This window comes from Brassica napus, chromosome A9, assembly GCF_020379485.1.
Source record: "Brassica napus cultivar Da-Ae chromosome A9, Da-Ae, whole genome shotgun sequence".
Lineage (NCBI taxonomy): Eukaryota > Viridiplantae > Streptophyta > Magnoliopsida > Brassicales > Brassicaceae > Brassica > Brassica napus.
The window spans coordinates 13,594,556-13,619,135 of NC_063442.1; the positions used below are offsets into that span (position 1 = coordinate 13,594,556).

At 34.7% G+C, this 24,580-nt stretch overlaps 3 protein-coding genes and 1 long non-coding RNA gene across 5 annotated transcripts; 1 reads left to right on the forward strand and 3 right to left on the reverse strand.

Moving 5' to 3' along the window:
• Window positions 1-2,256: 2,256 nt before the first annotated feature.
• Window positions 2,257-4,537, reverse strand: LOC106362935 (uncharacterized protein At4g15970-like). Its single transcript, XM_048740622.1, has 3 exons — window positions 4,284-4,537; window positions 3,808-4,176; window positions 2,257-3,026 (listed from the first exon to the last, which is right to left on the reverse strand). Exons 1-3 carry the CDS (start codon window positions 4,509-4,511, stop codon window positions 2,520-2,522), a joined length of 1,104 nt encoding a protein of 367 aa, XP_048596579.1. The 5' UTR covers window positions 4,512-4,537; the 3' UTR covers window positions 2,257-2,519.
• Window positions 4,538-6,808: 2,271 nt separating this feature from the next.
• Window positions 6,809-8,488, forward strand: LOC125578259. 2 transcript variants are annotated; one of them, XR_007316359.1, is made up of 6 exons: window positions 6,809-7,157; window positions 7,243-7,288; window positions 7,375-7,552; window positions 7,687-7,719; window positions 7,808-7,870; window positions 8,014-8,488. It is a non-coding gene; the product is annotated as an uncharacterized LOC125578259 (long non-coding RNA). The 2 variants fall into 2 exon arrangements; XR_007316358.1 differs by lacking the exon at window positions 7,687-7,719 and having other exon boundaries at window positions 6,928-7,157.
• Window positions 8,489-12,844: 4,356 nt separating this feature from the next.
• On the reverse strand, window positions 12,845-14,225 carry LOC125578258. Its single transcript, XM_048740623.1, has 4 exons — window positions 14,087-14,225; window positions 13,617-13,904; window positions 13,309-13,527; window positions 12,845-13,216 (listed from the first exon to the last, which is right to left on the reverse strand). Exons 2-4 carry the CDS (start codon window positions 13,830-13,832, stop codon window positions 12,857-12,859), a joined length of 795 nt encoding a protein of 264 aa, XP_048596580.1. The 5' UTR covers window positions 13,833-13,904; window positions 14,087-14,225; the 3' UTR covers window positions 12,845-12,856.
• A 3,327-nt stretch (window positions 14,226-17,552) lies between these two features.
• On the reverse strand, window positions 17,553-19,682 carry LOC125578063. The gene has a single exon (XM_048740349.1). It carries the CDS (start codon window positions 19,680-19,682, stop codon window positions 17,553-17,555), a length of 2,130 nt encoding a protein of 709 aa, XP_048596306.1.
• Between the last annotated feature and the right edge of the window lie 4,898 nt (window positions 19,683-24,580).

The following is a 24,580-nucleotide window of genomic DNA, read 5'->3' on the forward strand; positions in this document are numbered from 1 at the left end:
ACATATATTAATTAGAATAATATTTTACATAATAATTAAAAATATTATAGATATATATATATATATATGAAATTTAATGAGAAAATGTATAAGAGGAAATAAAATATCAATATATTCAAGAAGCACATGTATATGACCAGAAATAATTAATAGTTTGTGTGTTTAAGATACTTCATTCTACTTATTATCATAATTGAAGTAAAACAAACCTTGAATAATGTTTTAAAATTATATATGCATGAAAATTTTTTTGATGGTAGGATAAGTATATAATCTGAAATAAGAATAACAAACCATAAATTGTGAAAATTAACTTCATTTTAGAATGAGAGTAAACTAAACATTTTCAAATGCTCATTTAAAATTTAAGATGTTTTATATTGCTCACTAACCCGTAGTACTAATTTTCTAATAATTATGCATTACGAACGAGATATGCAGTATGTATGAAGCCACATGGATAAAAAACAATGAGAAATACGGTTAAATAAAATCAAAAAAAAACACACACACACATTAAAGAACTTAAGATGCGGAAGTGTTTCCATTAAACAAATCTTCTCTATTAAAAGAGAAGTACCATTTTTATCTACCATAAAAAAATCATACTAATTTTATTAGATCCATTTTATTAATTACATTTATTTAATTATTTACATTAATCTATTAAATATATAAAGATATTAATAATAAATAAATTTTAACTGTAAATTTAAATTTTATCTTTATTTATAACAAAATGTTGTTGAAAAAATCTAACAAAATCATTTTAAAAATTTAAAATATTTTATTTAAATTAATACCATTGATTAATTTCGTAATTAATAATATATACTATTATACATTAATTTAAATAATATTTTACTATAAAAAAAAATAAAAGTGTATGCTATTTTTCAAATTTTATAATTATATTCTATATTTTTTTATTAAAAGAAATACCATAAAAATTCATACTAGATCTATATCATCAATTACATCTATTTGATTATTTAAGTTAATATATTTAATATATAACATTTCTAAAAAATCTTATAAATTATATAGATATTAATAAATAAATTTTAACTGTAAATTTAAATTTTATTTTTACTTATAACAAAATATGTTGGAAAAAATCTAACAAAATCTTAATAAAATTTTAAAATATTTTTAAATTAATGCAGCGATTGATTTCATAATTAATAATAAAGTATTATTATACTCTATTTAGTTATAAAATTCCACAATATACTAAAATAAATAACATAGAAATATAAATTATGCTAAGAAAATATCAGTTCTATAATAACTAAATAAAATTTTAAAATGTGTTGTATTCAGTCTGTAAAAATTAGGAAAAAATAAAAGAGATTCTCAATTTGCTTATTTCATACTATGAATTTATTTTACCAAACTTGAAAATATATTAATATATAATAACAATTAATAATAAAGTAAAATGTATAAAACAAATCATTATACATTAATAATATCGAATAAGAAACATAACTAATAACATTATAGATTTACACAATATATAACACTAAAATGTAAATTATATCTTTGAAAGTTTTGCGAAGGTATCTGTTATATATTTATAAAATAAATATCTCCCCGCACGGATGTGCGGGTGAAAAATCTAGTAACAATTATAGGAATGAATGATAATAATTAAATAGATCACTTTCACAAAACATGTTTGAGAGCAAACAAAACCCAAAATATGTCAATCTCAAATTTAAGATTAGGTAAATATAATTTTCCGCAAGCGCGGATAAACCTCTGTTAAAATAATAAATTAACCAAGTTTTTTACTTGATTTTTAGGACAGGATTATCGGAGGAGGGGAAAGGAGGTGCTTAGTGGGTTTCTTAAGAAGGGGTCCACAAAAAAGCAAAAACCGGTTGCAGAATAGCCAGAATAAAAACCGTTATTCGATGGTTTCTTGCAATGTTCGCATGCCCCACTGATACGTGGCGGTCTGCGATTGATTGGTTTTTAATTTTTTTTTATTCAGACAAAAAAAAGACCATTTGGGTTTCACCTTTAATCATGGTCTTATCATTCTTGTAAACATCGCGAGCTTCTCTAAACTTGAGAATTCGCTTCCTTTGTTGCTAGTGAAGTTCCTGGACTGATTCTGGCAAGTGGCGGATGTATGCTCCACTCAAAATCTTATAACCCATGCTATTTTCTTAAGCTTTAGATTATCCCCCCATGACAAATATTGGATTGACACACGACACCGTCGGCGTCACCAAAAAATTACACTAATAAACCAAAACAATAATAGCCTTTTTATTATTATAAGTTTCTAAGAGCTCTTTCGTAATCAAAGTAACTTGGCTATAAATTCTCTAAACTTTCAAATATATTTTCTCCAGTTTGTTTTTTTTTTCCTCCAGTTTCAGTACTTTTACTTAACCAATCATAAACATATCTTTAATCCATATCCGATATATATATTTCTACTAATCCTTTTACTTATATTAACAAATTTCGTATAAATATAACATATGTGGAACACCGTGTCGCTACTACCTCACTCTAAGACCACACCTATGACGACGTCTCCATCTAGCCTCTGCCTTCTTCGTATTCCCCAAAAAACTCTCAGACAAATATTGCTTCCAATCGCGGAGAACCGCGTTCAGATAGCTAACTTTGTTGTTTAAACCCTTACAACAATCGGCATGCATTGTATTGACTACATTGACGTCTTTGCTCGGCTCGCAAAAAGTTCCGATATGAAGAGTGTCCAGAAACCTCATTTTGATTCCGATTTGATCAACAAAAGGATCTCTTTTTATGAGGTTGAACACTTCTTGGTCGTGCTTTCCTCTACCACGGAATCTCCACCTCGAACCACACCAAAACTCATAGAACTTAATGGTTTTGTTGTTGGCCTTGACGTATGTGAATCCGGAGTTCACCCAGTTGCTCTTACTTGAGGAGTTTCCCTTGTAATGGTCGCACGCGATCTGAAAATCTACGTCTGGAAAGAATCGAGGAAATGGATCGCGAAACCACAAGATATCGGCATCCTAAAAAGCAATTGAGAGTAGACACAGTTAATCTAGCGAAAACTATCAGAGTATTGTTATAGTTTATTATATTTTGAATTACAATTATTACACCATACGTATGTGTAGAAAATGTAACCATAATATTGCTTTTGAAGAAGTACATCTTAATATTATTATGAATAGCTTAATAACAAGGACATGGTAGGCTAAATGTGGGTTAAAAACGAACCCGGAAATCCAAACCGAACTGATCCGGAAAAAAAATCTGAATCGAACCTGGTATAAATATCTAAATGAGTCTTGTCTACAAAATTTTCGGTTTTGAATAGTATCTAAACCTAACTCAAACTCGAGTCTAAACTAGTATAAAAACCCCCATTAAAGACATATCAAACCCAAACTCAGTCTGGCTAAATACTTAAAAATATGCAAAGATCTCAATGAATATATAAAAACGCATCTAAATATTTATATATAACGCAAATACTCAGTTAGCATATATTTTTGTATTGGGCATAGTTTTCAAATTTATATGTTGTATAATAAATTGCTTTTCAATTTATGAGTTTTTAGATCAATTTTTATTCAAAATATTTTAAGGTAACATAGATGAGTACTTGAACCCAACCGAACTCACAAATATCCTAACCAAAAATGAATATCCGAACGTCCATGTGTATTTTGAATCTAAAATACTAAAAAGATGTTAGTTTTGTTAAGTTATAAGTGAAACCTTTTCTAACTAAATAGTTTTTAAAATAAACATATCAAACAGAGAGTAAGCTAGAATATTGCATACTGTGAAGAGGAAGTTGTAACCTAGGGCAAGAACTTCCCTTAGAAACTCCATTCGCCTCCAAACGAGTTTCAAGTAGCCGGGAGTCATGTAGTTGTTCGGACCAGAGAGTTGGTCATAATCGGTGGCGTTGATCAAGTAGCAATGAGGATGAAGATGCAAACACCGTTCATATGCCTTGTTGTCCACGCAAACCCCAATCACATGTTTGAGATACTTTTCTGTCCCGATTCCGATATGGAAACTCTCAAGAAACAAGTCGAACATGGAGTTTGGAGCCACCCATGCCTCGTTTAATGCTGTTATAATCACCGTCTTGTCCTCCATTGCCGCGTTCATCAATACTCTTTCAAGTTCTGAAGCTGGTTCTCTCTATTGTATCCACCAAATGCAATTTGGCGTGAATCACTAAATACATTCTATTAACATCTCAATACAAATGAGAATATATAAGCAGTTAGCTATATTTGATTGCTCACCGTTTTGAAGGAAGTTTGGTTTTGTGAAAACCAGTTGATCTTCCATGGAGACAAAACCATTAGAGGATTATTAGAAGAATTATAGACCAATATACAAGAAATTGTCACGGTGATGAAGAGCAACACGAGTGGCATCACATCTCTTTGTGATCCGTTTGAAGACGGCTTGGCTATGTCGCCGTCTCTATCACCGGTGGAAGAAGAAGGCAATTCAGAGCTTGTATTCATTCTCTTGTTTCTTAATATCTTTTAATTTGTTCTTATGTTCTCTTTAGCTTTACAACACCTCCTTTATATAATAAGTTACTCTCACTCACTCTTTTATTTTTATTTATTTTTTAAATAAGTCAAATCATTGTTTTAATAGTTGAGATAATTATAGTGATTGTTATGATATTTGGTCACAAGTCTTTAGATCATTATGAAACTTACTTAGACAACATAGGAACGAAATATGTGAGGTTTGTTTAGCATTAAAGCTGAGGTAATATAATACTATACAACCATTTATTGCTACACCATTTAAATAACATTGCTGAAGAGTTTCTACGATGTAAGGAATACTTCTCTACTTTCACTATTCAGCATATTCCAAGGGCACAAAACACGATGGCGGATAAGCTAGCACGAGGTGCTAGGACTCAGCCTTCTGCTATGGTTTATGTTGACTCCGTTCCTCCGAGATGGTTCTCGGCTCAGGAATCCACTTAGTTTAGTTTTGTTTCTTTGTTGAAAAAAAAAAAAAAATTTAAATAACATTGCTTAACAATCTGAAAAGCCAAAAGCTACCAACCGTTTTATGTTCTAAACATAATGTTGATTATGATCGAGGAGCAATCTTCCATTACGTCTAAATTTTAAATAACGAAATTAATCGGCACCCGAACTATAATTGTACTGAAGAGAACGTGATTCATATTTTTTCTTGTTTCTATCATACAAAATATTACAATAGTGTAATATTAATTTTCGAAAGTATAGTAGCTTTTTGTTTTTTTTTTAAGGTATAGCTGCAACTTTAGATTACTGAAAACAGTGTTTTCTTCAAGTGTTTGTAACAGGGGGTGAAGGGGTCGAAAAGGCATAAACCATATAAACAGAATCAACCAATAAAATTTTAGAGTTCTTTTATTAGTTTGAAAGGTATTGTCCTTTCAAACTCTTACCCCTTTCTTGTGATTTTGAACAGAAGAATCTTGGTTTTCGATATCGTGATGCGATTTTGATTTCTTATTGTTGGTTGATCTTCTTTCCATATGTGACGGAACACAATATTTAGAATAACGAAGATGCAATTTCTTAAGGTGTTATCGGTTCGTGACGTAGTACACGAGGTAGTTTAAGATATATGTCAAGATGTTGAATTATTGAAATTGCATACTGTGATTGCATGTGTAAGTTGAATTTGGAAATAGAAAGAAAATATCTTGTTGAAGATAAATAACATTTTTCATTAAACTAATTAGTTTTACTTAGAGAAGAAGTGTTACTTGCATTTGAATAAGAAGTTTTTTTACATGGAAATATATGTTCATTAAAGTGCATTTAATGAATCTGGAGAACAAGTTTATGGTTTATTATATAAGCAGGGACATGCCTAATGAGAAGACAAGTATCCAGAAATTAAAGTGGCAGAGAGTTTTCTTTGTATTCTTGTTGAGTGTTGACATTGGTGCTGACGTAATGTATGACGGAGTGTTCCGTTGTACTTAGTGTTGTGACGTTGGTGCTGATGTTGCATGTGGCGGGTTGTCCGTTGTGCTGTGATGATCAAGTTGTACGTTGGTGTTGACGTGCTCGATGGTATTCTTGATGTGCGTTAGGTGTTGACGTACTCAGTGACGTACGTACTTGGTGAAATATTTGGTGACGTACCTTCAGAGATTTGGAGTTTGAAGTCTAGACTCAGGGGGAGTGTACCTGAAGATTAGGTTATCATGAGAAAGTCTGAACTCTGTGGGAGTTTAGCTCAAAGTTTGTTTACCTTGAAAAGTTTATGTTATAGAAGAGAGCGGTGATTCAAGAGGGTTGTGCTTGTATTACGCGTTTGCGAATTGGTTGTAATTTGCTTTGTCATTGTAGTGGATTCAAATTCTGGACGAGGTCTTGAGGATTAGGAAATGAAGTTCGTTAACAAACTATGTGTATCATTTACTTTCTGTTTTATTTATTTATGACTTATCCGCACTTACAATTGGTATCAGAACGGAGTTTGATAGAGTTTAAGTCTAGTTTTGAGTAGAACAAAGGTGAGGACAAAAACTGCGTCAGGAAGTACGATAGAATTTGGAAACTGGTCTTGATGGAGTCGTATCAAGAAGGGACGCCTATGACAAAGTCACCAAGGCTTGATTCATCTAATTATGGATATCCACCAGAATGGATATCTGAAGATAACCGAAAATATTATACTTAACTTTATATTCCTAGTTTACTTTTCTTATTTTATTTAAAATGTTTATATAGATGCCGCATATGGTTCAAAATCAAATCTATTACTATAAAAAGGATTTTCTCTCCTCTCAGCCCGCCACCTCAGCATCCAGGTAGATAAGTCGACGCAGGATACGGCGACACGTGTCAGGTAAATGATGCTCTGCGTTTCATTAAGTCTTGGCGTGGTGGGTTTCTGTCGTTTTACGTTACTGGGCTTAAGGACTTGGTCAGACTTCAGGCCCGACGCAAAGAGAAGTGCCGCAAAGAGAAGATGTCTCCCTTCTCCTGCGACGGCGACCCTAAAACTTTTCTGATTCTTCCACCATCTGAAACGTTTTACGTAAAAGCTTCGAGATTAATCACATTGATTCGCTCTCCCACTACGTCGTCTTCAATGCTACGTTTCGATATGATATGCGGCGATCTCCGTATAAATATGTGAGAGTAATCCTCCCTTTGATCTCATCTTATCTTCGTAACACTAAAATCTCATACTCAGCACTTTCAACATGGTTAATACTAGGGTTTTTTCTCCGATCTGGGTCGATATGCTGATGGTGGATGTGAATGTAAGTTAGTTTCCAGATTTTCATATTTGTGTATCTGGATCTTCTCCCTGTTTCTTGATACTGATATATCTCTAATCATGTTTCAGTCGGCCATGATGCAAGCGACCATGATATATCTCTAATCATTACTTTTTGCTATCTCCACATCTCTCTGCTACTCATCTCTCTGCTATCTCCACAACTTTCCTAAAGCTTTAGAGAGATCTCAAAATCTCGACAGCCATGGCAACCACCAAATTCCAGAGGATTATGATCCAGCCAATGGTATATTTTCCTTGGATATTTTCTCCTTCATATGTGTTGTTATGACTACTTTCTCTGTTTTCTTTGATTGAATTTTGCTATGTTTTTTTTTTCAAAAAAAAAAATTGCTTTATTTTCTGGTGGTTTCGAAGCAGCTCCATAACTTGAGTTTTAGGGGTTTTCAAAGTGTAAGCTCCATAACAATGGATTTTCCATAACAATGTAAGTTATCAATGGGTTTTCTGATTTATCTTCTGGTTTGTATTTGTCACACAGAAACTTCGAATCCATATTTGGCTATTTGAGCGGAAAGATCTGAAGACTGAAAAAATAATTAATGTAAGTCTGTACTATACATTTTTAGCTATGAATCTGTTGCCAACAGAGCTCCATGAGCATGTACTTTGTAATTCCTAGCTTAGTTTTCTTTGTAAATCAAGTTTAAATACACTGTTTAATTGATGTCTCTTGGTTTTCTCAAGTGTTCAGGAATTCATGGCGTTCTTTGTGCGGTTGAATTCATGGATTACAAACACTACTGAGTAATTTCATCAACACACTACTGAGGAATTCATGGTGTTCTTTGTTCAGAAAGTTTCTTCACATTTTATTTTTCTTGCATATTCAATTCATGTCCACTGGCCACTAGACTAACTTAAGGTTATGTTCTTGATTCATCTGTCCCCTTCACATTATGTATCTGAGGTTGATCAAAATTACATGTTTATGGTGACAGTGCCTAGGTCTTGATGCCCGCATTACATAGATGGTGCTTATGATACTTTTCAGCTGGCCACACTAAGCTATATGTTAATTTAGTGCAGACATATTAATCTTTATGTTTTTCATTTTTCCTATTTGTTGTCGATAGAATTTGAGCGCTAATATGTATTTGACTATATAGATCTTCAAAACTTTATTTTCGAAATGAGAAGAGAGTTTATTTTTAACAACTTATTTGCTTCTTTTTGAGAATTTTAACATTTGATAGTGATTATTAAATACACCAGTTTTAAAAGAACATGGACAAAAACTAAGCAAACACATTCATACGACAGTGATTGTATATCACACACAATGGGATTTTTCATGGTTTATCAATCCTGACACTTCCGGTTATTCACGTTCATGTTAGTAAGAATCACTATTAACAACAGATCGTTGCTCTATTCTCACGCACTAAGTCACAAATACGATTCACAAACAGTACCAAACACGTAAATAATTCAATATCCAGATTTCCAAATTCATATGGTGTACACAACTAACTAGAAAAACTAAAACGGTTGATAGCAACAACAAATTTCATAAACCATGGGTTCAGCATCATCCTAAAGACCTCAGTGAAACAAGTATGTCAAAAAATGAGGACTTCTACAAAGCAAGTTCCATCAATTCACATAAGAAGACAAGATCGAAGTGATGAAAACATTATTACTCCTTCATGAATTTAATCCTCCTACCAGGTTTCTGTTTAGGAATAGAAACATGAAAGGCTAAGTATATTAATATCAAAAACAATTATACGTAACCAAAAAAAAAAACATGTCCATCGCTTCCATTAATATTCTACAGAAACAAAAAAATTCTGTCATCTCGAACAAACACAGACAACTCACAACACCATCACAATCAAGACATTATCACCTACTTATCATATTCCAAATTGAATCAAAAGATAACTCAAGAAACAAATGTAGAAAAAATATAAAAAATAACACAAATACTGTTTATTAAACATATACTCCAACTGTTGAAATTATTTTAAGAATCACATCCCGCCCGTAGGGCGGGCCGACCCTAGTAAAATATATATAATTGCGGATAAAGTGATTTGTTACTCACTTAGGGGGTGTTAGTGGGAGTAAGATTTATATAGAATTTGTTGATTTTAAAAGTTGAAAGATTTATTAAATTTGGAAAGAGTTGTAGAGAGTTTTGTGTATTGTGAAATTCTATGAAAACACATTGATATAATGATTCTAAGAATCTAAGGTATATAAGTAGTATTCTCAAAATCTTGTGTTATGAGTTAAATGGTGAAGAATACAACTTCCAATAACACAAACTTTAATAGATTTAAAGAATCATTAAAATCTAAACTTTTTGAATAACAAAAGATTGTGTATGGAATTACTAAATCATAAAACCAATAACACTAGATTTTAATGAGAATGTGAGAATGTGTAAACCAATAACACTAGATTCTATAAATTCTAACAATCATCATAAATATAACTCCCACTAACACCCCCTTAAATACATGTTATTCTTCTAATTTCATGCATTACTAAAATTTGCATCTAAATCTGGTTGTTGTTTTTAGATTTATTTTTTTTTATAAGAAAAAAAATCTAAAAACAACAACTGGATCCATTTTCAAAGTTTTATCCTCGTACCCATTAATCGTCCAATATATTATAAATTATAAAATAAATTAAGTTAATGGTCAACTTTGAAGTACAAGGTATCTTAAATATCCGAAACCACCCAAATAACTAAACTCAAACTAAAAATATCCGAACCCAATCTGATATATAAAAATACTCATAACGGATTTTAGACCTCAATATTGAGATACCCGGAAATCCGATCCGAGCGGAAGGCCCATGCCTAATAGACGTCATACAACGGCCTGATTAACCCAGACCATCATGACTTAATTTGAACAGCTTTATAACCGAATTGCAATGTTTATTATCTTGGATAGTAATAAAGTAACCGATACCAACATGATTTGAAAGAACTAAATCACAGTAATTTTCTTGGTAGAGACAAGAAGTTCTAAGAAATTGTAAAATAAATATTGCACAAATATTATTGTACACTATATTTAAAAACATGATAAACCCATAAAGTGATGAAAGTAAAATAGTTTTGATGAAACTGATAAAATAAATTATAAAGATTAACCAAAAGAAAGTAAGTTGCATTATCCAAATTCACAATAAAAAAATAGAAACAGGAAAAAAACTACTCAAAGACATTATCCAAATACACCACTGAATTTCCAGATGAGCGAACAACCAGAGGCTTTAATAGTTGAGAAAAAGACAGAAATAGCACTAAATCAAGTTTTTGTTCCCAAACTAGCACTCAAGGTTAAAAGTCACAAAATAGCACTTAATGTTTTATCAAAATAAATAAATAAATATTTATACCACTATGGTAAATTAGTGTAGACATTAGGGTTTAGAGTTAAGAGGTAGAGTTTAGGATTTAGGGTTTAGGGTTTAGAGTTTAGGGTTTAGGGTTTAGAGTTTAGGTTTTAGGGTTTAGAGTTGAGAATTGGGATTTTAAGGATAAGATTTCAAATTTTGAAAAATAAAAAAGTTTTAAATGTTTCAAAAGATAAAATGCTATTTTGGTCATTTTAGTTTTTGAGTGCTATTTTTGTGATATAAACTTAGAAATGTGCTATTTTGGAGATTTGCCCTTAATAGTTCCTGGAGCTGAATTTTGCGGAGGGAATGTTGATTCAATTGATTGTGGAGAAGAGGGGAGTTGACAGAAGCTGTCTTCTGTCAATTCATTTGCAGTTACATAGATAACTGATGCTGAATCTCCATTTTCAATGAAATCATATCCTTCATAAGCAGGGGTTGGAATGTTTCCTCTGTTCTGTTCTGAAACTGTTTCAACTAAACTCAGTTCATCTGCCGTTACATAGCCTTGTGATGTTGAATCTTCACTTTCTGTGGTATCAGATTCTTCAGAACCGGGACCTGATATGTTTTCTGAAACTGTATCGCCTAAACTCAGTTCATCTGAGGTTACATAGCTTTGTGATGTTAAATCTTCACTTTGCATCGAATCAGATCCTTCAGAAGCATGGCTTTGAATGTTTCTTCTGTCTTGATCTAAAATTGTTTCACGCTCATTTGAGAGTACAGATCTCTGTTGTGTTGAGTCTTCACTTTGCATGAAATCAGATCCTTCAGAGTCAGGGTAATGAAGGCTACTTTTGTCTTGTTCTAAAATTGTTTCATCGAAACTCGACTTATCTGCGGGTTTATAACTCTGTGGTGTTGAGTCTTCAGCTTGTATGGAATCAGACCCTTTAGAAGCGGGGGTTTGAATGCTTCTTTTGTCTTGCTCTGAAATTGATTCACCAGATGCTGACAAGTACTAACTGATACCATGTTAGATTCGGATTTATTATGTGCTTCCAACTCAAAACCAATTGGCAATTAGTGGATTGGCTCTAACGCTTTATATATTACTTAATGTCCCATTGATTTTCCAATGTGGGATACATATCCCTTAATACCCCTCCTCGAGATGATGGCTCTTATCGCCCAGAAATCTCGGAAACTTTTTAAGACAGTTATACTCGGTCGAGCGAGTCAATTACGACCTATATACCCGGTCGGGTAGGGTTAATATTAATTAGGGGTTTAACTTATTAGGATATGGGCTCTGATACCATGTTAGATTCGGGTTTATTATGGGCTTCCAACTCAAAACCAATTGGCAATTAGTGGATTGACCCTAACCCTTTTATATATTACTTAATGTCCCATTGATTTTCCAATGTGGGATACATATCCCTTAATAATTACAATTCGTCACTGAGAGAAATAACACTTATTGGACCTACCTGGGCATTAGGGCTCACTACAAGAAAACAGGTCGTTTCCGACTACGGTATTAGTCGGTATTCAGTCGGTAAATGATCATTTCCGACTGATTAACGACTGATAAGAGTCGTCGTAATATACCTCGTCGCTAAATATTTTAGTCGTAAAACAGTCGGTATTTAGCGACTGTTTGACGACTATTATGATCAGTCGTAACTTCAGTCGGTAATTAGTAGGGCATTTGGCGACTGATTTACGACTTATTTAGTGACTATTCAACGACGGCTTACTGACTGAATTTAACGACTACGTTTAGCGACTGAATTTAACGACTGAGTTTAACGACTGCATTTAGCGACTGATTACACGACTGACTTAGTGACTAATTATCTCTGTAGGAAAACAGTCGGTATATTACTGCTACTGAATCACGACTGATTAGCGACTGAAATGCTTAAAATTTACGACTGATTTCGCGACTGATATGCGACAAATTACCATATTTTTTTGGCTGTTAAATATATGATTTTGGTGTATTGTTTTTCTTGTCCATGATTTGTTATTTAAATCTGCTATTAGTACTACTAAAAACGATTTTGAAATCATAAAAGTTTTAAATACCATACACAAACAAAAGAACTCCATAAGTTAGGAGTATTCAAGTTTCAAACAGAAAGAACTCCAAAGAGTTTTACAAGTTTCACACATCCAAAAGCTAGTTTTTCACATAGGAGAAGGGAAAGACCTAAACATGATGGGGATCAGATGAAGCTGTTTCTTTGGAGATGAAGTCCAAGAATCTCTGGTCTGTGGTGGCGATGTACTTCCGAACCATTAACAACTCATCGATCGTAGCTTGCTGAGTAGCTATAACTCTGGAACGCTCTTCCTCAACCATTGCCGCAGCAGCAGCAGCTTGGGCACGATCTTCCTCAGCCTTTGCAAGAAGAGCAGCTTGTTCTTTGATTTGACGTTGAGCTTCTTCAAGTTGCTGTTGCATTTGGATGAAAGAGGACAAGCTTCTTGGGTCATATGCCACTTCATTAAGTTGGTTCTTCAAGCTTCCAAGGCCATAAATTTGCCCCCTGTCATTGGTGAAAGTGGCCTATAACAAGCAATAACAAGCAAGACTATATCAATAACAAGTGAGAGACTATTATGAATGCAAAAAAGAAAATGTTGAGTAAGAAACCCAACCTGAATAAACAGCTCATTCTCCTCTTCTATTGATAGTGGTGGATGCTGCCCAGTCTCGGTGTGATCATCAGTCTCAAGGGTGGCCAACTTAGCTTCTTTTTGCTTCTTGAAAGCCTCAATAACTTGTTTAGCTTTGAAATCACTAAAGGTTCCATCTGACTTTGTATGAGCTCTGATGAATACTTCACCAAAGCTCACTGGTCTTCCCAATTCAACAACCTGAAGTAAAATGGAAGAAAAGATCAGTATAAAATGTTTAAAAACCAAACAGACGTATCACAATGAACAGATAAGAAGTAGGGACTCACCATCTCTTGGTGGAGCTGCATATAAGACTTCTGGCCAGAGTTATGTGTGTGAAAGCCAAGACCTTGACGGTCAGACATTCTAGATGCTGATGCTGTAGCACTCTTTGCAACCGCAGCGTCAGTGTCCCAATAGTCGGTCATTAGTTTCCAGAGTGTGTCGCCTATCCAATTAGGCTGCTGCCGAGATGTCCTTACTTCGCTGACCATGTCTTTCATTCGTAGAAGAGCAATGGCCTCGAAATGTTCTTGCACAACACCAGTCAATGATGGATCCCATGTGTGAGTTTTCTACAAATGAACATAGAAGATACTAGTTAGCCATCAAAAACCAAAGAATTAAAAAACAGTGTGTAATAAACTTGTTCAAAAAAGACAAGTTAACATGGATGGTGAGTTGCACAACACCAGTCAACACCACTTACTTAATAACTATAATAACTCAAAGACAGAGAGGAGACAGAGAAACTTACGGCAAATTCCAGAAAGTAGCGTTCTTGTCTGTCTCTAGGCACACGAGTCCAGCTGTAGAAAGGCTTATTAAACTTGTTCTTTAAAATCTTGGTAATCTTCCTAGACAAGCTCGACTTGTCATACCCAAACCTACAAACATATAATAATCAATACAAATTTTTAAATTAAATTTCTAAAAGAAGACAAGCAAAAAATATAACTGACCATGTGGTTCCAGGCTCAAGGTTGCGAGACAGGACAATTGTGTTCTTTGCTCGACCTGGCTGGTTTAGGAGGGAGTTCAAAAGATCCATATGGTCAGAGGCGAGATTAGGTTGAACCGGAGCCTCTACATCGGACATATCCTCCTCCTCCTCTTCTGGAAAACGAGAATTTTGTGCTTCAGAACTGTGAGGCGATTGAGATGCTCGAACTGGAGCCGGTTGACTTGGAGGAAGTGTGTTCATACGTTCAGTCGACTGAGTTTGTCGCTGTTGAGGTTGAGACGTCGCAGCAGCTGGAGTGAGAGGCGACGGAGCTGATTGAGAAGGTGGGAAGTTCGTTTCCGGAAACAGCTTTCTCGGAGGAGGATAATCGCGAACAGATGGGAGAGGATTGTTCTTAGGGAGAGGTTTGTTCTTAGGGAGAACGGGTGGGATCGATGGAGATGGATCCCTCGGTACGAAGTCATACTGAGCTGGTAAAGTAGCTGGGCGTTGTGTAACCCGAGAGGAGTTGGGTTTGACGGTATTTCGCTTCCTCTTTCCACCCATCTTCGGAGACAGATGCTGGAGAGATCGGGATCGGCGGGAGAGATCGAGATTGTGACCGGTGGGAGAGATCGAGATCGAGCTCGGTGGGAGAGATCGCGATCGAGACCGGTGGGAGAGAGTGGCCGTCGAGATCTGTGGGAGAGATTGAGATCGAGATGGAGATGGAGATTGAGATCGTGAGAGAGTGGCTCGAGATTGAGAGTGAGATTAGGGTTTTCTTGTTGGTTCTGTTTCTTCTTCCGCGAAATTAGAAGAGATGAAATAAAATTTTGGGCTTTGTTAACGCGGGCTTTAAGTCTAAAAATTTTGGGTTTTCCCGGTTTAGATCATCAGTCGCCAATCAGTCGGAATTCAGTCATTATTTTTTAAAATGAAAATTAAATTGAAATTCAATATCAAATTATAACCAAATATTTTCGCGGTTCAATAATTTTTTGGAGGCAAAACCAAATTTTTGGCTTAATAGTCGGTAATAAGTAGGTAATCAGTCGTTAAATTTGCAAATAAATTTGAAAATAAATTTGAAAATACAAATATACATAATTAAATATTACAACATATATTTTAAATGTTTTTTGCGATTTAAGAACTTTTGGAGCCAAATAAAAATGTACATAATAAACCTTAATCCTAACCCCTAAATCGAAACCCTAATCCCTAAATCCAAAATAACATTGTATTACAACATAATATATTAAATACGACAAATAAAGTTTATAACATATATATGAAACATAATATTATACATGGTAACCGAAGTTCATCATATTACAAGATAATATTATACATGGAAACCGAAGTTTAGAACATCATATTACAAGATAATATTATACATGGAAACCGAAGTTTAGAACATCATATTACAAGATAATATTATACATGGAAACCGAAGTTTAGAACATCATATTACAGGATAATATTATACATATGAGCACTTAATTAAGCAACTTAGTACGGTTCATCTTCATCTCCATCTTCATCATCATCTGAAGATGATAAATTACATCGGAATTCATCATTAGGTTCTGCATCTGCCACATCGAAATCAATATTGATCGGTTCTCCAGGAGCATGTACCAAATGGTCGACTTCAAGGTCTTCAACTGTGGTCATCAAAACAGCATCATCGTTTTCTTGTTGCAAAGTCACCGGATCTTTGTCTTCATATTCTCCAAAAATGATTCTCCTAGGATTCACTTTTAGAACATTGAGCCAAGACTGCTTCGGTTTTCTTACATATGGATATGGAATATAACAAACTTGATCTGCTTGAGATGCTGTTAAACAAAAATAAATATAGTTAATAAAAATATAAACAATAAGTATATATATACAAACGTACCTAGAATAAATGGATCATATTTGTAGTATTTTCTCGATGAGAGAACATCCACTATTCCGCCATTTTTCCGCCGAGTGCCTCTACCAATAACAGGGTCATACCACTTACACTTAAAAAGTGTAATTTTCAAATCGACTATACCCTCGTAATTGATTTGTATGATATCTGTTAAGATCCCATAGTACTGAGATTCATCAGCTGCATTTGTATAACTCTCTCCTTTAGCACATACTCCATAGTTGCAAGTCTTTCGTCCCTCACCATGCGTTTGGGTATGAAACAGAAAACCTCGAGTGAAATAAATTGGCCAGGTTTTGGCTTTATTCACGGGTCCTTGTACAAACTCTTTAACCCAAGCAGGAAAAGGATGTGTTTCGCTCCAGTGAGTAACCTGTAAATATATATACACAAGATTAACACTATGTAAAATTAAGTATTATAATAGTATAACTGAGACGTACATAATCTTTCACCCATATATGATATTCCTCAGCTCTCTTCGTGGAGAGATCTCTTTCAGAAAGGTCTGGATATTTTACAGAAAGAAAATCTTCGAACATGCTATATTAGAGCAACAAAATTAAAATATGAGAAGGTATGCATTTGTTAGATTAGTGTGAGAAATATAAGGTATGGATTTAATTTGTCAAATTATATATACCTCTCAAATGGCTGAAAATAATCACAATTTCGCAAAACATAAGCATGTGCGCATAGATAATCTTTTTCGGAAAGCCAAATTTCTTGCATTTCCCCGCTTGGACGACCTACCTGAATAAATATATCTGGTACTCCTTCAACATGATATACAGGGACTTCACCTACTTCAAATCTTGTAAACCTACCATATTAGGACAAGAGATCCACATTTTAGAAGAAAACATATAAATACACATGAAAAGGCGAACATGTAACTAATTATAACATTTACCTCGATTTCGTTTGTATACTGTCAGCGAAGTAGTGTTCTGAGAAATAAGCAATCTCAGCATTGATATATGCTTCAACTATCGACCCTGCTGCATGGCTTTTGTTCGTTGCGTTCGCTTTCAACTTCTTAAAATATCTTTCGAAAAGATACATCCACCTATATTGCACGGGGCCTCCTAGTTCAGCTTCATAGGGGAGATGTATAGTCAAGTGCTCCATCACGTCAAAAAAAGATGGTGGAAAGATCTTTTCCAAATTGCATAGTATCAAAACAATATTTTGTTTAAGTTTTTTTAAGCGATTTTTTTGCAAAGTTCTCGAGCAAAGGTTACGGAAAAATAAACCAATCCCTGCAATATATAAACAAATTTAAAATCGTTAATAACCCAATTTATAAACACTCTTCGAAATGTAATATACCATGAAACTATAATTAATTAATTAATTTGTACCTGATAAAGCAAGATGGACGTTCTCGTCTAGGAGTTCTGCACATATAAATGGAAGTAGCCTCTCCATAAACACATGGCAGTCATGACTCTTCATGCCTGAAAACTTGCGCTTCTCTATATCAACACAGTTAGCTAAGTCGGAAGCATAACCGTCTGGAAATTTTACCCCAACTTTCACACATTCCAATAAACTTTTTCTTGCGCTCTCTCCCAGTGTGTAGGGAGGAAAAGGAGCTTGACCACGACTATCAACATGTAAGTGTTGCCGATCACAGAGAAGTTCTATATCCAATCTTGACTTGATTGTGTCTTTCGACTTACCCTTCACACTCATAAGAGTATTCATGATGTTGTCGAAAAAATTCTTCTCAATATGCATAACATCAAGATTATGTCGAAGATTTAGGTCCCTCCAGTACGGCAACTCCCAGAATATGCTTTCCTTGTGCCAGTTATGTTCCTTCCCATATCCGGGTTTCTTCTTATCGTGACCATTTCCACCGCACTGGGACGTTTTTGGTGGATTGACACCTTTTAACCGCTCAGAATAAACTTGCTCACCACTCAAAGATTCAGGTGGAACTTCATTCATAGCATGTTTTCCCTTCAAGAAGTCCTTTCTGTTCTTCCTCAATGGATGGCCACGAGGAAGAAATCTTCGATGACAATCAAACCAACACGTCTTCCTTCCATTCTTCAGATAAAAAGCCTTTGTATCTTCCATACAAATTGGACAAGACAACCTACCATGAGTCGTCCATCCTGATAGCATCCCATATGCCGGAAAGTCGCTTATCGTCCAAAGAAGCACAGCCTTAAGATTAAAATTTTGATTCAAAGAGACATCGTATGCTTCAACTCCAGTAGACCACAGCTCTTTTAACTCCGCAATTAGAGGTTTGAGGAAGATATCTAGACTAGCTCGTGGGTGATTTGGCCCAGAATTCAAAATTGTGAGAAACAAGTACTCTGGATTCATGCACATACCAGGAGGTAGATTATATGGAGTCAAGATCACTGGCCACAACGAATGATTATTAGACATCCCAAATGGATTGAATCCATCCGTAGATAAGCCGAGATAAACATTACGGGGTTCCTCTGCAAACCGGGGATGTTGATCTTGAAAGTGTTTCCACTCTGCTGCATCTGACGGATGAGACATTTCACCCTCCTTTGCTTGGTGCTCTGCATGCCATCTCATTGCTGCTGCTGTCTTCTTGCTCTGATACATTCTCTTCAATCTGTCAGCAATAGGTAGATACCACATACGACTATATGGCACTTTGGTTCTACGTCGTTCGCTTCTAGGCTTCCATCTTGGTGCATCACAAAACTGACACTTATCCCACCTTTCATCCTCTTTCCAGAAGATCATACAATTGTTAACACACACATCAATTTTATAGTACGGGAGACCCAAATTGCGCATCAATCTTTCTGTCTCGTAATGTGAACCGGTTGATTGGTTTCCAGCTGGTAAATAGTCTGTCAACATTTCACATACCGAATCAACGCACTTTTCACTCAAATTATAATCCACCTTATTTTGCATGATCCTAGAAGCCAATGATAATTGCGAGTGACCTTCTCGGCAACCATCATATAAAGGATTTTTCGCTCCTTCTAACAAGTCGTAGAATTTCTTCGAGTGATTGCATTCCGGATCTACTGCATTTTGATAACTATCACCATGTTGATAGTTATCAAAACTCACATTATCTCGAAATGCATCATTCACCATTTCCACATATCTATCTTCTACTGCATTACCAATGTGATCTTCACTACCACTTAAATGCGTCGGATTAGCATAACTTGTTCCTAAAGCCATATCGAGTTCTTCTCCATGCTTGTACCACACATAATAGTCGAGCATAAACCCTTTACTATATATATGTTTCAAAATTCGATGTCCCGGGAGAAATTTCTCATTCTTGCAAACACTGCAAGGACAAAAGAATTTACCATTATTATCCTGTGTTAGAGGCTGACTGTTTGCAAATGCCATGAATTGCTCTACTCCCGTTGTGAACTCTTCCGAGAAATTCCCCGTTTCTTCATCGATCCTCTTGTACATCCAATCTCGAAAGTTAGTGTAGTTGTAATTACCTCCCATTATGTGACTGAACGTTTTTTCTGACTTTTTTATTCTTTCAAGCATCGCACGAAGAAAAAATGACTCGGTTGGGTGTATATATAGAAAATGTTTCCGACTGTTTTCCTACTGATTTACGACTGAATTTGCCGACTGATATATTTGGTCGTAAAAGGTTGTTACACCAAACTAGTAACGACATTCACGTGTTTTATACCGGTTTTTGACGACCGAAATGTGACGGTTTCACCTAATATATATCAGTCGCTAAACAGTCACTATATTTCCCGACTAATTACCGACCGATGCTTACCGACTACACATTAGTCTGTAGTCAGTCGCTAATAAACGACTAGGTTTCTACTGAATTCTGTAGTCGTTATTTGGCGACTGATTACCTACTGTTTTATTTCGGTCGTAGCATAGTCGCTAATCAGTCGTGAATCAGTCGGTATATTTAGCGACTACATAATCAGTCGGTAAAATCAGTCGGCAAAAACGTGTTTTCTTGTAGTGGCTGGATTCATTTGATGGTGGGGAAGACGACTCAGAATGAACAATTTGGATACTGCACCTCCTCGACATGGACATCGTGGTAGCACTGCAGCAGAAAAAAGCAAGGAACCTCCGAAACAATGATGCTCTACGTCTACGTGATACGTTTCTGGAAGTATTTCCTCCCGAAGGAAGAGATGGATCATGATCTGATGTGTTTTCATTGATTTCTTCAAGAACTTCAACGATGGTAGCCAAGTTACTTTCCATTCTTTAGCTTGTTCTGACTTTGTTAAGAGTTTGCCTGAGCATAAATATAACTACATGATTTATTTATTTAGTGACAGACAATAAAAGAGACGAGAGAACTTGGAAATTACGTCCAAGAGAAAAGAAAAAACAAAATAAAATAAATTCAACCAGTCCAGATGCCATAGCCAAATCCATAACCAGGGCCAGGACTTGTATGAAACCACGTCTTAATAGACTTTTAACTTGGAGTCAAACATATTTGAGGTCAGAGCTTGAACATGAAAACAGAATAATGTGTTCAAATACTCTCATGTATACAGAGTGTTTCAAGCAATCAAGACTCCGGTTTAAGAAGATTGAGCTAAATAATTTGATGGTCTAAGACCGGTTATGTACATCCTCTCTCAGAGTGTGAGAGAGCTGAAGTCTTTTATCTATTGGATTTGTTAGGCTGAGTCTAGTCCCGACAACGGTGTGAGAGAGCTGAAGTTTTTTCTGTAAGTCGTTTAGAAAAAGTCAAATTTCTGACATTTGCAAAACTAACATTTTATTTTAGGCGATTTATTGTGGAAGCACCGTAGCCTAATGGTTAAGGTTTAAAGGCTTCTACACCCAGGTCTGGGGTTCGAATCCTAAACTATGCAATTTATTGCAGAATACAGGAAATTCAGGTTTCAAGTCCCGGAAAGAGCGATTTATTACTGCAGACTACGGAAGAAAGACTTACAAGGGATCTTCAACATGGTGCAAGTAAATCCAGTCAGGCGTGGATCTTCGTAGGACGGCTCAGGTGATGTAGTTAGACGTAGATCCTCATAAGGCAGGTAGTATTGTCGGTTGTTAAATCGTCTATGTAATATTTCTTATAATTGTAATGTCATAATAAATCAGCGTTAAAAAAAAACTCGACTTACCGGAAAATCTTTTTTGGTATTTTTGAGATTTTTTTGTTAACAAAGAAAAGTTGGAAAATTCCTAAAGAAGTCGTTTCTAAAAAGACACACATAAAGTCAATTGCAAAACTAACCTATGCATTGACCAGTAAAACTTACACGTAAGTCTTCTAACTCAAAGATCTGAAAAAAAAAATTTGATTTGTAGCTTCAACCGGTGAGATAACTTGCTTATCTTCTCCAACCACACAAACTTAAACACCAAAACGACCCACTTGTTAATGACGAAGAATAATGAGCTTGAATGGCTCTCTGAATCTTAAAAAGTTTAGAATCAAAATCTTAGATTTTTTGGATAAATATAGAGAAAAAGTGAAAGATATATTGTTTTAGGGCATAAGAAATGAGATATGAGGAGTGATGGTTTGATGGGAGCAAGAAATACCAGACCTAGTCTATCACCTCTACATTTGGAATTAATTAGAGTCTTTTATATGAGCAATGAAATGTATGAAGAATTTAACGCAGTTTCATGTAACTTTTGCAACGAATTGTTCTCAACTGTTGAATATGGTTTTGGAACCACATGATTAGCCAGCCTTTGCAACCTATCTAGAAGAAATCAAGAATCTCAAGTCAAGTTTCACACACTCGCTGATCATCCATATCTCAAGAACACATAATATAACGACGGACAAGCTCACACAAAATGCAAGTAATCAACCATCATTTATCGTTCACATGGATGCAGAATCGACAAAGTGTATATAAGTTTGTTTATGAAAATTGACACATTAGTCCAATTTCAACAATTGTGTTTGACAAAATAGTCAGACACATAAGGTTATGATGCGGAAGTGTTTCCATTAAACAAAAAACAATTATAGGAATGAATGCTAATAATTAAATAGATCACTTTCACAAACACATGTTTGAGAGCAAACAAAAACTTTTTTTATTAGAGAAATTACTTAAAATGATTCTAATTAATCATAAAATGACTAGATTAACTCATATAATTTTGAAATTACTAGACTAACTTTTAAACATACAAATTTACTATTTTGCCATTACGAATAATTAAACCCTAATTAAAAAGAAACACATTTTAATGTTAAAAAAGGAAAAAAGGTGGAACACTTTATCTTTGACGGGTTTCTCCACCGGGCTAGGAAACACTCTTTGGCTCCGAATGGTGACTGCGGGTTGAGCGGTGCGGGACAAGCGGTTTAACTGCGGTGTGGTTCTAACAGTTATAAAAATGTATAGATATAGGGTATATATAGAGATTTTTGTTACTGTTAACTGCGGGGCAGGGCGGGAAGCTAGTTACCATTCGGACCTTTGTCGTCTCGTCACCTCCATCTCCGACCGTCCCTTTTCCGTCAAAACCAGCTTCGTCTCCATCACCTCTACCGTAACTCAACTTTCTCTCCAGCATCCTCCAGGATAACTCACCTTCGTCTCTCTGTTTCTCGACACACCCGAAATCGATTTCACCTCAGTCACATCTGGATTCAATTGCAAGTTACTCTAATATGTGAGTCTTTAATCTGTGCTATTCGAGTTGTTGTTATCATATATTAATTGATAGCATGATGAAATTTTGGAACCCTAATTCCCAATTTCATATAACCTAAACACGGGTTTGTGGTTTCCTTGATTAAAAGGTACCTGAATAATTCTTTGACAATTGATCTCGTGAGTAATCTCATACCTTCTTGTGAACATATTACTTTTTGCTGTGATTTCTTTTTGCTATTTATCAGTCATGTTTATGTATTGCAAGGTTTTATAGTACATTTTTTTCCTTTTCAGACTCATGGTAAAGGAGGAAAATTCATTGTCGTTCAGGTGGTTATGGTGGTGGTGGTAGTGGTAGATATGCTGGTGATCGTTTAGGAGGATCAGACAACCGTTATTCTGGCGATTCAGACCGTTCTTCCAGTTACGGGGGGCTTTGTTTCAGGAGGTTCAATCGTTCATCAGGTTTTGGGAGATTTGGTTCAGGCCGTTCACAGTCAAGTGGAAAGAGCAGCTTTGGTGGTTTTGGATTAAAAGATCCTAACAGATCTTACTGAGAAGTGTTGCGCGTGAGTTATGATCTATGCCGGCAATAATGGAGGGCTTGGTGACTTGAGACTTTGAGTAGAGTTTAGTTATAAACTATATATAAATCTGTACGTAGCTACCTGCCTCATAAATAAACATGTTTTATATTTTGAAGTTGTTGTCATCACTTATTTATTTTCTACACTGGTAGAAGAATTGTTCCTTTCTATTTGTATTTGGCCACTTTCATAAACTTAGAACGATTCTTTCGTCCACAAGAAAGACAAGAGTATGAACCAAATCAACTCTTGGGATTTGACTTAATTTGTTTATGTTCTCAACTTATCTCAATGGTGAGCCAGAAGAATAATGGTATGAACCATTAAGGTTGTAATATCTCACATCTAACAAATCGTGAAGATCGTACATCCCAGTGATTAAACCACCATGAAAAAAAGACAACTTGATAAGGAAGAAAAGATGGATGAAAGAGCTCATTACAGTTACCAGAAATTTACCTAATTCTAATCTCAATTATTCTAAAAATAAATCAGATTTGAAATTAATGTAAACCGGATCAAAGTTGAACACTAAATTAAGTTTGGTTTACATAAACTCAGATTTTCGTCAATAAATCTGCCACGACATAATTTAAAAAGTCTGCCACCACATAAACAAAAAGTCTACTAATAATTAAAGCCGGATATATAATTTTACCGTAAAAAAATAAGTCGAACATAAGAAAATAAATCGGTACATAAGAAAATAAGTCGGCCACAAAATCTACCATTTATAACAAGTCTGCCACCTCATTCGACAGACGTATTCTTAAAAATATTTTTTTTTATTTAAATTGGACAATTAAGTTTGTTGTGAAAACAAATCTGACATTTCTAAGAATAAAAATTTGTCATCACTTTAACGATAAAACCTTTTTATATACAGATTTTATAAATAAACTTATTACTTGACAAATTTATTTTTTCGAAAATAAATCTGCCGTCAATCAAATGTTAAGGGTACGTTGGTAATGTTTTTTTGTTATAACTATGGGTAAGTGCAGTTTTGACCAAAAAAATATTCTAATAGTTTTCAAAAAAGATGAGTCATTCTAGTAATAATACAATTAATTTTTGTCATTCTAGTAAACTTTCCTTTTTATTATTATAAGTTTCTACGAGCTCTTTCGTAATCAAAGTACCTTAGCTATAAAAAATTCTCTATAAA